Consider the following 14121-nt stretch of genomic DNA (forward strand, 5'->3'; position numbering starts at 1 on the left):
ATAAGCCAGCCCGCACCGTCAGGGGTGCTGCTTCCATCCCTCCTCCAGGCAGGGAGTCCCTCTCTGCCCCGGGCGCTTTTGCCCTAGGCAAGTTCCTTAAAGATCCCTCCAAGGGAGGAGTGTGGTCCTGGTACACACAGGACCACCCTGCCTACAGGGAAGCAGAGCCCTCCGCGCAGGACAGGATGTTGGTCTCACAGCGCACCACCTTCCCCACCTCAGCTACTCTTCCCTTTAAGACATTTGCAGAGTGGGACAAACTGGCCCACCGCTGCCTCCTCGAGGTTTCCACGGCTTATACCTTCTTTGACGCGTTCCTCCACAGAGCCAATGAGCTGTGGGAACCGAGGTTAAACACTTTTGGCAATCGAGTAGCGTCTGGTCTCACGGCAGCTGCAGACGCAGCTACCAGCCTTCACTTCAATACTGTGCTAGCGCGGCGGGATGCTGTTCTCCGCCTCTCTAACATTCCAGTAGAGGAGAGGGCTGCCCTGCGGTCCATCCCAGCACAGCAGCACTCCCTCTTCGGCCAGTATGCGCCGCATTTTGTCAGCCACAGGGCAGAGACAAACAGGGAGGTGGCCTCATATTTAGCACACTCCTCCCAGGGGCGCCAGGGTTCTATGCCATTGAAGAGACCCACCACCAGGGCTCCTCCATATACCTCGCCTCCTAAGTCAAAGCGGCGTGCTCAGAATCAGCGGCAGAAGAACAAACCACCTCATGGCCGTCCAAGCCGTCCGGCCATGCCCAAGGCCAGAAGGCAGCACCCCCAATGACTGGGCCCCGATTCAGCACCGCCAGTCGTTCAGCCCCTCCAAGTAGGAAACTTGTCCCGGCACGCTCATCAGTGGCGTGCTCTGGGACTCAACGACTGGATTGTTTCGGTGCTAGAGTCGGGGTACATGCTCCCTTGGGTGGGGGACCGCCCCCCTCTAAGATCCACTCCTCCTCCTTATGTGCCCAGCTCGATGGAGCAGGAGAGCGTCTTAGAGAAAGAGATATCGCACCTACTCCTCATAGGGGCGATATCTCAACTCTCGGACCCGGGCCCCGGTTTTTACGGCCGGTTGTTCGTGATTCCAAAAGTCTCTGGAGGGTGGAGACCAGTCCTGGACTTGTCCCCCCTCAACAGATTCCTCCCCAAGATGAAATTCAAGATGGACACACAGGCACAGATTCGGCATGGTCAGACCATGCAACGGGGAGATTGGGCGACGTCCATCGATCTGAAAGATGCTTATTTCATCTGAAAGATGCTTATTTCCATATCCTCATCCACCCGGCATCCCGCAGGTACCTGAGGTTCGTGTGGAGGGACAGAGTGTTCCAGTTCTCTGTCCTCCCATTTGGTCTGTCCCTTGCCCCTTTCCTGTTTACCAAGGTGGTGCGGGAATTGGTGTCAATCGTCCGGTCGGAGTCCATTCGGCTCTGTGTGTACCTGGACGACTGGCTTATTCTGGCCCAGTCACAGGCTCTGTGTCAGAGTCATACAGCCAGACTTCTAGACCTGTGCTCCCAACTGGGCTTCATCACGAACCAGGAGAAATGCGATCTGTCCCCGAGCCAGTCCTTCGACTTCTTAGGGATGAGATTCGACACGCGGTCTATGATAGTCTCTCCGACGCCAGATCGGTGGGACCGTCTGGCAGGCCTCCTCAACCACTTGCGCCATTCCTCCCAAGCAACAGCGCAGACACTTTCTTCCCTCCTGGGCATGATGGAGTCCATGGCACCTCTCATCCCTCTGGGCAGGGTTCTCAAGCGCCCTCTTCAGAGGGCACTCAGGCTACGGTGGTCCCAGAGCACTCAGCCATGGGATACCCGGATATGTCTGGGCGAGTGGTTCCTCGAGGTGACATCAGAGTGGTTAACCACCCCTCTTCTGACACAGGGGGTGCCCATAGTCCCACCTACTCTTCAGGTGGCACTATTCACAGACACCTCCTCCATGGGCTGGGGAGCCCACATGGACTCACTCTATGCAGCAGGGACTTGGTCCCCGGAGGAGCGCCTATGCCACATCAATGTTCTGGAACTGGAGGCAGTTCGCAGGGCTCTCCAGCACTTCATGGCGGAGGCCAACGGCAAGACCATTCGCTTGTTCACGGACAATACAAGTCGCATGTTATGTGAACAAAGGGGGGGGAGCGCACTCGGCAGACCTCTCTCTGCGGACCGAGGCTCTCCTCCGTTGGTGCCACAGCAAGGGCATTGCACTTTCAGCGAGAGACATAGCAGGGAAAGACAACATTTTGGCAGATGCTCTCAGCAGGTCCAAGAGTGTCATACACACAGAGTGGACCCTGGACAAGGACACCCTGCAAGGAGTGTGGGAACAGTGGTTCCGGCCGATGGTGGACCTGTTTGCGACAAGGTTCAGCAAGAGACTTCCCACTTATGTCTCTCCGGTCGCTGACCCAGAAGCATGGGCAGTGGATGTTCTCTCTCTAGACTGGAGCAGTCTGCCTACGCGTTTCCTCCCTTTCAAATCCTGTCCAAGGTGATACGGAAAGCCAGGTTGGAACGCCCGCAGATGATCCTCATTGCGCCGAAATGGCCAGCCCAGCCCTGGTTTCCGGTCCTTCAGTCCCTGACACATGTTCCACCACTGGAACTGGAAACCAAACCTCATCTGCTGAGGCAGCCTCGTTCGGGCATTCCTCACTCCAATCCTCAAATGCTCCACCTGCACGCGTGGCTGCTGTGCGGGCGGAACTGTCAGCATCACCATTGAAGTCTTCCACCCCTCGGTCAGCCTCTGTGTCGGCCACGCTGACCAAGGGGGGTGCCTCCTCCGACCTCCTCTCCATGGTCTCCAAAGCCAGGAGGGAGGGAACAGAGACTTTGTACGACTTTCGCTGGAAGAAATGGCTGAGTTGGTGTACAGCTCAGAACATTCGCCCTACTAACCCTACGAGCATGCAGCTGGCCATCTTTCTGGCTCACTGCTCCTCGGTTCTCAACCTGTCTGCTAGTTCTGTGAGAGGGTACAGGTCTGCCATTTGTACCACTATCAAACAGTTAGGTGGTCCCGCTTTTGAAGCTGATTTCCTGCTCAGAGAAGTGGCTAGGGGTGCCTCTCTGAAGGAAGCTAGGAATCCCAGAAGAGTGCCCCTCTGGGACTTGTTCCTGGTGCTGGATTTCATTCAAAAACAGCCCTTTGAGCCATTGGGGACTATTCCTTTTGACCTGCTCACTCTCAAGACCACTTTCCTTCTGTTGCTGGCCACGGGCCGTCGTAGAAGTGAGATTCATGGTCTTAGTGGTATGGCACAAGATCTAGCATTCCACAGAGATGGTTCCATCACTCTTCGTTTCCTTCCAGAGTTTCTGGCTAAGAACCGAGGTCCCTTCCCCCTCTCTGAGGGTCAGACCTTTGTCTGATATTCTTGCCCAAGATGATGAAGATAGGCATCTCTGCCCCGTTTGGTGCCTCAAATACTATTGCAGTAGGTCTCGCCATAGGCGTTCTTCTCAGAGGCGTTCTTCTCATCTCAATGAGAATTACAAGAAAGATATCGCTGCAGGCACCATTTCCCGCTGGGTTTCCCAAGTCATCGTAGAGCCTACTCTCATGCACACAAGGATCTCAGTTGTCTTAATCCCAGAACACACGAAGTGCGGGCCATAGCTACTTCGGCTGCTTTCCAGCACTCGGTACCACTGCAGCATGTCTTGGAGGCAGCCTTCTGGCGGTCGGAGAATCCCTTCATCAACTTCTACCTCCGGGATTTCCATATGACGAGGGCTGACGGTTCCAAGGGGATTTCCTTTGTCGCGGCTAACACTGCCGTCTCAGTTTCAAGGGCTCCCCATACGAACCAGTAGGCGTCGCCCTCCTCCATTTGCTTTAAATTCTGCATAAGTTTGACATGGTAAGTATATGTAAACACCAAACATGGAGTATAATACAGACTCCTCCTATTGGCAGCATAACATCTTAACCATTCTGCCACCTTCCTCCTGAATCATCATCATCATCATGTCAGAAAAGAAGCAAGTATTGCTGTCAGATATATTTCAGGATGATTACTATTTGAAATGGCCATTCTCAAAATGGAATGTGACGATTCCATTTATTTGAAGGAAATGAATGTGTTTCAGTGTTGATGAAAGTCTGACATACCCTGAGTCTTGATTTTGTTCAACAGTGTTATAAAGCACACCCACAAGGAAATAACCTGAAGCCAAATGATGATATACAGATGAGATTATTCGATTTTTATCCGTCACCAAATGCACATCACGATAATTAATGCTTTGATCTACCTCATATGTACATCATGCATGCACACAGGAGACATACAACATGCAGAAAATGAGTATGATCTTTTGAAAAATGAATCTAATAGCCATTTTCAAAACAGACATTAAATGTTGCAAATGATCTAATGTAAACATGGATGCGATGAAATAAACCTTCTCAATCACCAGGTGGCTGATCAGGAAAAACACACTCAGGCCTGCCTCACACCATATCTGAACTGTATACACTGCAGAGAGACCTGCGTCGCTTATGGGCTGTTGCAACCATGTTCACCCTTACGTACAGAGTGGGATTTTGCATGTATGACCAGTTGGGGTTTTTTTTCTCTTTTCAGGGGTGCAGAGGGGACACTGCTCTGACGTAGCAGTCAGGGAGCATGTAGGTGTTGAGCGTACACTGTAGAACTTCAGCCATACAAATTGAAGTGAATACATTGTCTTCATGGGATAAAAATTGTGTTTAAGAAATGGACATCAGTATTTAACTGAATAAAATTGAAAAGTCTGGACTGGGTTAGTGAGCAAAGTAAAAAAAGAAATGCAGTTAAATGTCTGGAAAGCAGTCCCTGGAAGTTTGATGTGCCAGAGTGCACAAGTTATTTTCGCGACAAGCATGCAGGTTTTTGGTAGAGCATTATATTTGTTTTAATGTTTTCTGTTTCAGTGGACCAGTAGAACTTCAGCCATACAAGTTGAAGTGGGTACATGGTCTTCATGGGGAAAAAATTGTTGAAGAAATGGATGTTGGTATTTATCTGAAAAAAATTGTAAGCAAACCATATTGAAAAGTTTGGACTGGGTTAGTGAGCAAAGTATAAAAAAAAAAAAAAGAAATGCAAATGGTTTTGTTTTTTTTTTTAATTGTCTGGAAAGCCAAGTAAGTCCCCGGAAGTTTGCTGTGCACCATCCGCAAGCCTGAACCTCCTCCACTCCTGGTGTGCTTCCTTATATACTTGAATTTTTCTGCAAACCTGAACACTGCTCACCTGTGCTAACCAATGACAAATTAGAGTAGACAGCCTTGGGGATTTCACCAATGGCAAGTGAGGATACTGAACAGCCAACGATGGACAACTCTGCAAACAACCAATGAGAGATGACTTTGCAATGAGTTTTGCAGAAAATTTCAAGTATATAAGGAAGCGCACCGGAGGGGAGGTCAGGGTTTGTGGATGGTGCACAGCAAACTTGTCACAGCAACATTATATCAGCTAAGTTTAATGATACATTTTTTTTTAAACATGAAAAATGTATCTCTGTCATTGACAGCAAATGTCATGCATAGTAAATAATACCTGGCCGAACCATAGACCAAATATACCATCAAAGTACTGGGCAGTGGTGGTGAGCATTTCATAATCAAGTTCATTCACATTCACCACATCCAAGCTTTGTACTGTGTGTGGTGAGTGTACAGTCAACTACTTGGAAGGTTTGCTGGTGGTCTCCACAATCCAGTCGTAGTAGCGAGAGACATGAGTGTAGTAGCCGTACTGGTTCTCTCGATCACACCCCACCCCCCACGACACGATGCCCACCAGAACAAACCTGCCCGAGTACTCCATGACGTAGGGGCCGCCACTGTCCCCGGCACAGGCGTCGCCCCGCATGCTGCGAGAGTATCCGGCACACATCATGCCCTCTGTGAAACTGGCGTTCACCGCCTCTGCCCTCTCCGCACAGATGTCTCTAGGAACGTAGGGCAGTTTCACCTGGTGAATTAAAAAAAAAAATCTGCATGAAATCATCATCATCACTGTTCGTGGGCTGCAACTCCCATATTCACTCGTATACAAAGACAGGCCTTAACATGTATGACTGTTTGGGGCTGTGAGACTGATGTTCACTCATATACATGAAGAGGCCTTTATGTGTGTGACCATTTTTATCCCCACCATGTAGCAGTACTCCTTTTTGGGGAGGGTGCATGCTGGGTATGTTGTTTCCACAACCCACTGAATGCTGACAAGGATTACAGGATCTTTAATATGTGCATCTGATCTTACTGCACATAGAGTTTAGGCTCTGGCAGGTCTACACATGTTGGCCTGGGAGATCGAAAAAATCTCTACTCTTCACCCACCAGATGCTGTGACTGGCAGGATTTTAAATCCTACCTAGGTCAGTGTAAAACATACATAAAATTGAACAAGTAAACACAATGTTAAAAAGTGAAAGATGCATATATGCAAAATAAACAAAATCTGTCAGTAGATCACTTACTGAATAATTCAATAAAGGATTATGAAGAAGAAAAATAAGTGCATTCATTGGTAATGTTATCCAATCTTTTTCTGAAAATAAAATAGTGTCCACACATGAACCTTCTAGAAAATCAAAACTCTTAGAAAATATGCTTATATTTTTAAACACAACCATACACCAGGTTCAATGATAATGCTATTAAGAATATAGATATACATATGTATGTAGATGTGTATGTAAATGAGTATATATGTGTATAAGTATGTATATATCTCTCTCTATATATATATTTTAATGTATGTGTATTATGCGTCACTACTGCTTTGAAGGGAAAATTATTATGTTAAGTAGGATGACTTCATATATTCATGGAAGTTATCATACGGTAAGGCCTTTCTGTTCTGGATGTATTTATAAAAAAAATAATAATAAAAAAAATTATAAAAAATCATGTTTTAGCTCATTACGCTTCCCTCAAATTTCATTCATTCATTAAAAAATTTTCAAAATCATGTTTTCATTTATTACGCTTCCCTCAAATTTCGTTCATTAATACATTCCTTCCTTCCCCTGACCTCGTTCAAGTAGAGCGGAGACCTTCCCTCCTCGTACAGACTGCCACAGCCAGTGACGATGCCCAGTCGTCCCCCCCTCAGCAGCTCGTCCACAAACACGGCCCGCTCCAGACAGATGGGCATGATGTCCTCCGACAGCAGCACTGGCTCGTCCAGCTCAAACAGTGCCAGGTCGTTGTTGAAACTGGAACCCTGATCGCATGACAGCAATGATAATAATCATTAACATAATGATTATGATTTGTGATTATGGTTCTTAATAAGAACAGGGCCAAATCGTTGAAAGTGCATCAAACAGTGCCAGGTCGTTGCTGAAACTGGAACCCTGATCGCATGACAATGATAATAACTGTAATGATGGTTATTTATTAACATAATGATTTGTGATCATGGTTCTTTATAAGAACGGGGCCAAATCATTGTAAGTGCATCAAACAGTGCCACATCGTTGTTGAAACTGGAACCCTGATCACATAACAACAATGATAATGACGACTGATAGTGACAACAATAATTATAATAATAATGGTAATTCATTAACAACATAATGATTATTATAATGATAATGGTTCTTTAAGAGAACAGGGCCAAATGTTTGAAAATGCATCCCTGGAAACATCACAATAATAAAAATTCATAATGCACTCGATCTCCAATGCACAGGGACCCAAGAGAACCAAAAGTTAACATCAGTATGGGGAGGAGAGGGCAATGATTACAAAAATTAACATCACAGGACACAAAACACAAGACTAAAAGCAAAACAAATAAAATGTGTTATATGGATTTGTCCTGCACCTCCTTCAGCAACTGAACTGAACTAATGACAATGTGTACACACACACACACACATTCACGCCTAGACATCCATGGAAGCATATTTGTACAGATGTGTTTTGAGGCCAGATTTGAACGGAGATTTTTGTCCCGACAAATTTGGTTGGGGAAGTTTATGCCAGGTGAAAGGACTAAGGCATGAACAGGCACGCTGTGCTGTGCTCGTAACGTCTTTTCATGATGTGGGACACAGACACCACAATGGAAAAACTGGCATGAACAGGTACGCTGTGCTTGTAACGTCTTTTCATGATGTGGTGGGACACAGACACCACAATGTAAAAACTGGCATGAACAGGTACGCTGTGCTTGTAATGTCTTTTCACGATGTGGGACACAGACACCACAATGTAAAAACTGGCATGAACAGGTACGCTGTGCTTGTAACGTCTTTTCACGATGTGGGACACAGACACCACAATGTAAAAACTGGCATGAACAGGTACGCTGTGCTTGTAACATCTTTTCACGATGTGGGACACAGACACCACAATGTAAAAACTGGCATGAACAGCATGAACAGGTACGCTGTGCTTGTAACGTCTTTTCACGATGTGGGACACAGACACCACAATGTAAAAACTGGCATGAACAGGTACGCTGTGCTTGTAATGTCTTTTCACGATGTGGGACACAGACACCACAATGTGAAAACTGGCATGAACAGGTACACTGTGCTTGTAACGTCTTTTCACGATGTGGGACACACAGACACCACAATGTGAAAACTGGCATGAACAGGTACGCTGTGCTTGTAACGTCTTTTCACGATGTGGGACACACAGACACCACAATGTAAAAACTGGCATGAACAGGTACGCTGTGCTTGTAACGTCTTTTCACGATGTGGGACACACAGACACCACAATGTAAAAACTGGCATGAACAGGTACGCTGTGCTTGTAACGTCTTTTCACGATGTGGGACACACAGACACCACAATGTAAAAACTGGCATCTCCACTGCCCATCTCATGTTCTTGACTGGTCCACTCCACCTACTTCCATGGAATGATTGACCCTGTTGACTGCATCACCGGACGTGGGTAGAAAAGATTAACCTGAATTTGATAAACAATGTTTCCACAAAATCACTGATTTAACCCTTTCAACCCTGCGGAGTTTACAGACTGTGCAGGCTTCAACGTCATACTCCTGTGGCACCCCGAAAATGGAGTATGGCTGCCTACATGGTGGGGGTAAAAACGGTCATACACGTAAAAGCCCACTCATGTACATACGAGTCAATGTGGGAGTTGCAGCCCAAGAACGAAGAAGATACTCACGTGGGGGGAAACATAGATTACAAGTGGACACATCCAGAAACACTGTAGAAGTCAGTTTCCATTCTTTGCGGTTCAGGCACAATTATGTACGAACATGAAGACTGTTTTAGTGAAACAATTTTTAACATCACAGCAATGCTCAGTGAGTTCAGTCTTACCTAAAAATGACACAGGATGTTGGACTAAAGCTTTCTCTGGATATCCACCACCACCTTCCTCCCACACCTCCAATGCCTGCCTTCCCATCTTACCCCTTCTGCCTTCATTTATATGTGGACACAACGTAAAACACTGTATCACTCCATTCTGGTCTCACTTGAACCATTCAACCCAAGGGAGTTTACAGCCTTGGCAGCCGTCCCGGTCATACTCATGCCGAAAAAATGCAGAAGATATACTAAAAAAAAAATTACTATTTTTTCCCCTCCAAATCAACGTGTAGACAGGGCTGTTAATACTGTTTGTTCCCCCTGCTTGTGGTTTATGCATAAGGAGCATGGAAATCGTTTTTAATGAAACAAATTTTTACACCAAACTAGACCAGCTTACCATTACAGTTTTCCCGTAGTTTCTATGGAAATTGGTTAAAAAAAATGTAAGCAGATCGTGAGTCTTCTATTGAAAATGTGGCTCGATCGGAAACGACCATGGTTGAACTCATGGCAAGATAGAACCTTACATTCATGACTGCTGATGAAATTATTTTTTTTGCTCTTGACCTCTTGCAACTGAATTATGAATTCTCTCTCCTTCCCTTTTTCTCTAACTACTTGTACAGTGTGTGAATGTGTTCGTTGATCATGGTTGGAAAAAATACAGCACAAGTGAGGAACTACTGATAAAAGTCCCAAATTTACTTTTAAAAAAATTTTTTTTTTTTTTTAAAGACATTTATGGGATCACAAACTACTGAAGGACATCTCAGGGGGTTGGCAGGCTTGCCACAGTTTGAGCACAGGGCTGAACGGGTTAAGTGGCGGCCTCACCTCAAAGTCTGGGTGCAGGATGTAGGACTTGAGGCGACGCTGGATACCCCCCTGGCCCTTGCAGTGCTGGGTGGCCAGGTAGAGGAGGATGTGGCGGGGGTGGAAGGGGTACTGGTAGGTGTCCTCAAACTGGTAAACGCAGTGCGCTGCCGTCACCAGCCACCGCTCGTTCAGCAGAGACCCCCCGCAGAACGCAGAGTCCTGAGGAGGCAACACACATTGTTCTTCATTTCATCCAGCTGGAGATCTATGACTGTGCCATCAACAGGCTTGTAGCCACCACTCACCCCACACAATCACTCACATCATTTTTCATCCAGCCGGACATTTATAACTAGCCATCTACAGGCTCGTAGCCGCCACTCGCCCCACACACATCTTACAGCCTACAGTCAAGTATAATGGCACACAAAACATGACAAAAGTCACACACCCCAAACCACCACCACCACCCCATTCACACACAAATTTTTTAAATAGATAAATGAATAATAACGATAATCGTTTAAAAAAAAAAAAAAAATTAGAAGAAACCCATGTATAAAATCATTAAAAATGGTAAATGGCATGTTTCGTACTCAAAAAGGCAGCATGCAGTAAAAGAGACCTGTTCTAAACTAACGTGTATATTAAAATAAATTATTCCGGAAGAAGAAACCCTGCCACCAACTGATCATTATAAATCAAATTAGCACTGGTGACTCATACCAAAAACTTGAAACTGACCAGTAAAACAAGAGCTAGTGAGTGCGCCGTGTCACCACTACTGCATTGCCACACGCATGAGCAGAGAATCAAGGGGGAGGATTTCTGCTTAACGCTTTGTTACCCAGTACTGATTCATCTCTAACACCAGGCTGCCTCGCTTAGACAAGTCTCAATATTTCTAGCAAAGTATTTTCAAGCAGTGAACAACATTTTGTGATTTATGAACACCATAGCCATAAATACCATGATCATTACTACTATTCATTCTTTACTTAAAACTTGTGACAGAAGAACTATTCCCCAACACAATAATGTGATCATTTCAGAAACAGAAAATGAATCACTGGATTTAACTCACTCAGTACTGTCAGTTAGCTCCCCTGAAACAAGATGATACCCGGCACCATCCCCCACCCCCCCAAAAAACCACAGTATGGCTGCCTACATGGCAGGAAGGAAAACGGTCATACATGTAAAAGACCACTCCAAAGATACAAGTGAACGTGGGAGATGCAGCCCACGAACGAAGAAGAATCAGAGAAGCTACACAAACAGAAAGAAGGTACCCACATGAATGGTTTCTCTGATGATGACGTGCCAGGGAGCAGAACCCTCGGGGGCCTCGCGTCCACTGGAGATGCGGTAACTGCGGCCTTCAAAAGCGTTCACTTTGGGCTTGCCACACTCTGTGGAGAAACACAACTGTTAGGTTTTTTTGTAGTTTCTTTTTCCCCCAGAATTTTGGGACATTTTATTTTCTATGCCACAATCTGTGAAGAAAACACAGAACCTTATTTTCAATGCCACATCCTGTGAAAAAAAACACAGAACCTTATTTTCTATGCCACATCCTGTGAAGAAAACAGAACCTTATTTTCAATACCACATCCTGTGAAGAAAACACAGAACCTTATTTTCAATACATCCTGTGAAGAAAACACAGAACCTTATTTTCAATACCACAATCTGTGAAGAAAACACAGAACCTTATTTTCTATGCCACATCCTGTGAAGAAAACACAGAACCTTATTTTCAATACCACATCCTGTGAGGAAAACACAGAACCTAATTACAGTACCTTATTTTCTATGCCACATCCTGTGAAGAAAACACAGTACCTTATTTTCTATGCCACATCCTGTGAAGAAAACACAGAACCTTATTTTCTATGCCACATCCTGTGAAGAAAACACAGAACCTTATTTTCTATGCCACATCCTGTGAAGAAAACACAGAACCTTATTTTCTATGCCACATCCTGTGAAGAAAACACAGTACCTTATTTTCTATGCCACATCCTGTGAAGAAAACACAGAACCTTATTTTCTATGCCACATCCTGTGAAGAAAACACAGAACCTTATTTTCTATGCCACATCCTGTGAAGAAAACACAGTACCTTATTTTCTATGCCACATCCTGTGAAGAAAACACAGAACCTTATTTTCAATGCCACATCCTGTGAAGAAAACACCAGAATTTGGGGCATTTTGAATGGTAACGAGGGGAATGATGCTGCTGCTATGGGCGTCCATTTGGCCTTGGGACTACTCAACAAACCTGTACACTCATCATATATCCCAGCAACAACCAGGCTGGGAGGTGCGGACAAAAAACAAAAAAAAGTTTTCTTATTTGTAAAGGAGTTAAAGAGTGTATGACTGAAACTAGTTTTAGAAAGAAAAAAGTGATAGTCATATTGTTTCATTTCTATAGGAACAATCCTCTCTATTAGGTTCATGACAATCACGAACAAGTTCCTCTACGCCAGATATAGTAAATGAAACCCCCAAATGAAGGCTTGAAGTTAAAATACTGTGGGACGTCGAGGGGGGGTTGTGCATGAATCACAAACAAGTTCCTCTATGCCAGATACAGTAAAGGAAACCCCTAAATAAAGGTTTGAAGTTAAAATATTGTGGGGGGGTTTTTTGTTTGTTTGTTTTTTTGCATGAATCACAAACAAGTTTCTCTATGCCAGATACAGTAAATGAAACCCCTAACTAAAGGTTTGAAGTTAAAATATTGTGGGTTTTTTTTGTTTTGTTGTTTTTTTTTGCATGAATCACAAATAGGTTCCTGTATGCCAGATATAGTAAATGAAAACCCTAAATAAAGGCTTGAAATTAAAATACTGTGTGTGTGGGTGGGGGGGGGGGGGGCATGAATCACAAACAAGTTCCTCTATGCCAGATATACTAAATGAAACCCCTAAACAAAGGCTTGAAGTTAAAATATTGTGGGGGGTTTTCTGTGCCCACTTCTTGCATTTCCACACTCCCTATCTGTCAGTGTACTTGGTAGGGCACAATCCTCCTCAGAATAATCAGAATCACTTGGGTTGACCAATAAAAACACTGCTTTCCTCTTTTTTTTTCCACCACATTTTTGTTGTCACTCCCCTGGCAATTCAAACAAAGATCTAACCACCTCTTCAGCACTGGAAGCATGTTGACAAACTCGACAACTTTCTGCTTTAAAAAGCACAAAAATATATGCATCAAAATTTAACTGAATTGCTGAAAAATCATTCCAGAACAGTCTACATGACAACTGCCATTTGCAAAGGAAGCTGAAGAGAAATCTGTTGTGACAAGAGTATTACACTTCACTACAATAAAAGAGTGCAGTGATCATATGACCAGCCTGACAATCGACTACGAGATGACTCCTGAACTGTGGCTAAAAAAACTGTGGTCAGGAGTGAAAGGCTTGATGGAATAAATGAGATAATGTACATTATGTGTATACAATTTTCTGTAAAGAAAAAATAACAAATTCAATACCCATTTTCATTCAGAAAAACCACAGACTGTCAGCGTCTCACCTCGCCCGTGTCCCACAGTCTCCACGTTGAGGTAGGCAGACACCTTGGCGAAGCATCCGTCGTTGTCACGAGCAGCACAGGTGTACTGTCCGGCATCTGTCTCCACCACCTCACTCACCATCAGGTAGTTGTTCACCAGGATCTGTGACAGAAAGACCCGCCATCACCATCACAGTCTTCATTAACGTCACCACCGTTATGATCATCGTTGTCGTTGTCCCCCTCTTTCTGTGCACAGAAAGACCCACCATCACTGTCACCGTCTTCACTAACGTCACCACCGTTATGATCGTCGTTGTCGTTGTCCCCCTCTTTCTGCGCACAGAAAGACCCACCATCACTGTCACCCTCTTCACTAACGTCACCACCGTTATGATCACTGTCATTGTCCCCCTCTTTCTGTGCATAGAAGGACCTGCATGGCAACAT

General features: G+C 45.1%; 1 protein-coding gene across 1 annotated transcript in view; it reads right to left on the reverse strand.

Annotated features, from left to right (window-relative positions):
- Nucleotides 1-5540: 5540 nt before the first annotated feature.
- The window catches only part of LOC143299901 (mannan-binding lectin serine protease 1-like), a 38125-nt gene continuing 29544 nt past the window's right edge, over nucleotides 5541-14121 (reverse strand). Inside the window, exons 14-18 of the mRNA XM_076613403.1 lie at nucleotides 13693-13834; nucleotides 11436-11551; nucleotides 10158-10358; nucleotides 7050-7241; nucleotides 5541-5981 (exon numbers count right to left, since the gene is read on the reverse strand). Of these exons, the coding sequence (XP_076469518.1) occupies nucleotides 5691-5981; nucleotides 7050-7241; nucleotides 10158-10358; nucleotides 11436-11551; nucleotides 13693-13834 (942 nt within the window). The 3' untranslated portion in view covers nucleotides 5541-5690. The remainder of the gene's footprint in view (nucleotides 5982-7049; nucleotides 7242-10157; nucleotides 10359-11435; nucleotides 11552-13692; nucleotides 13835-14121) is intronic.

This window comes from Babylonia areolata, chromosome 25, assembly GCF_041734735.1.
Source record: "Babylonia areolata isolate BAREFJ2019XMU chromosome 25, ASM4173473v1, whole genome shotgun sequence".
Lineage (NCBI taxonomy): Eukaryota > Metazoa > Mollusca > Gastropoda > Neogastropoda > Buccinidae > Babylonia > Babylonia areolata.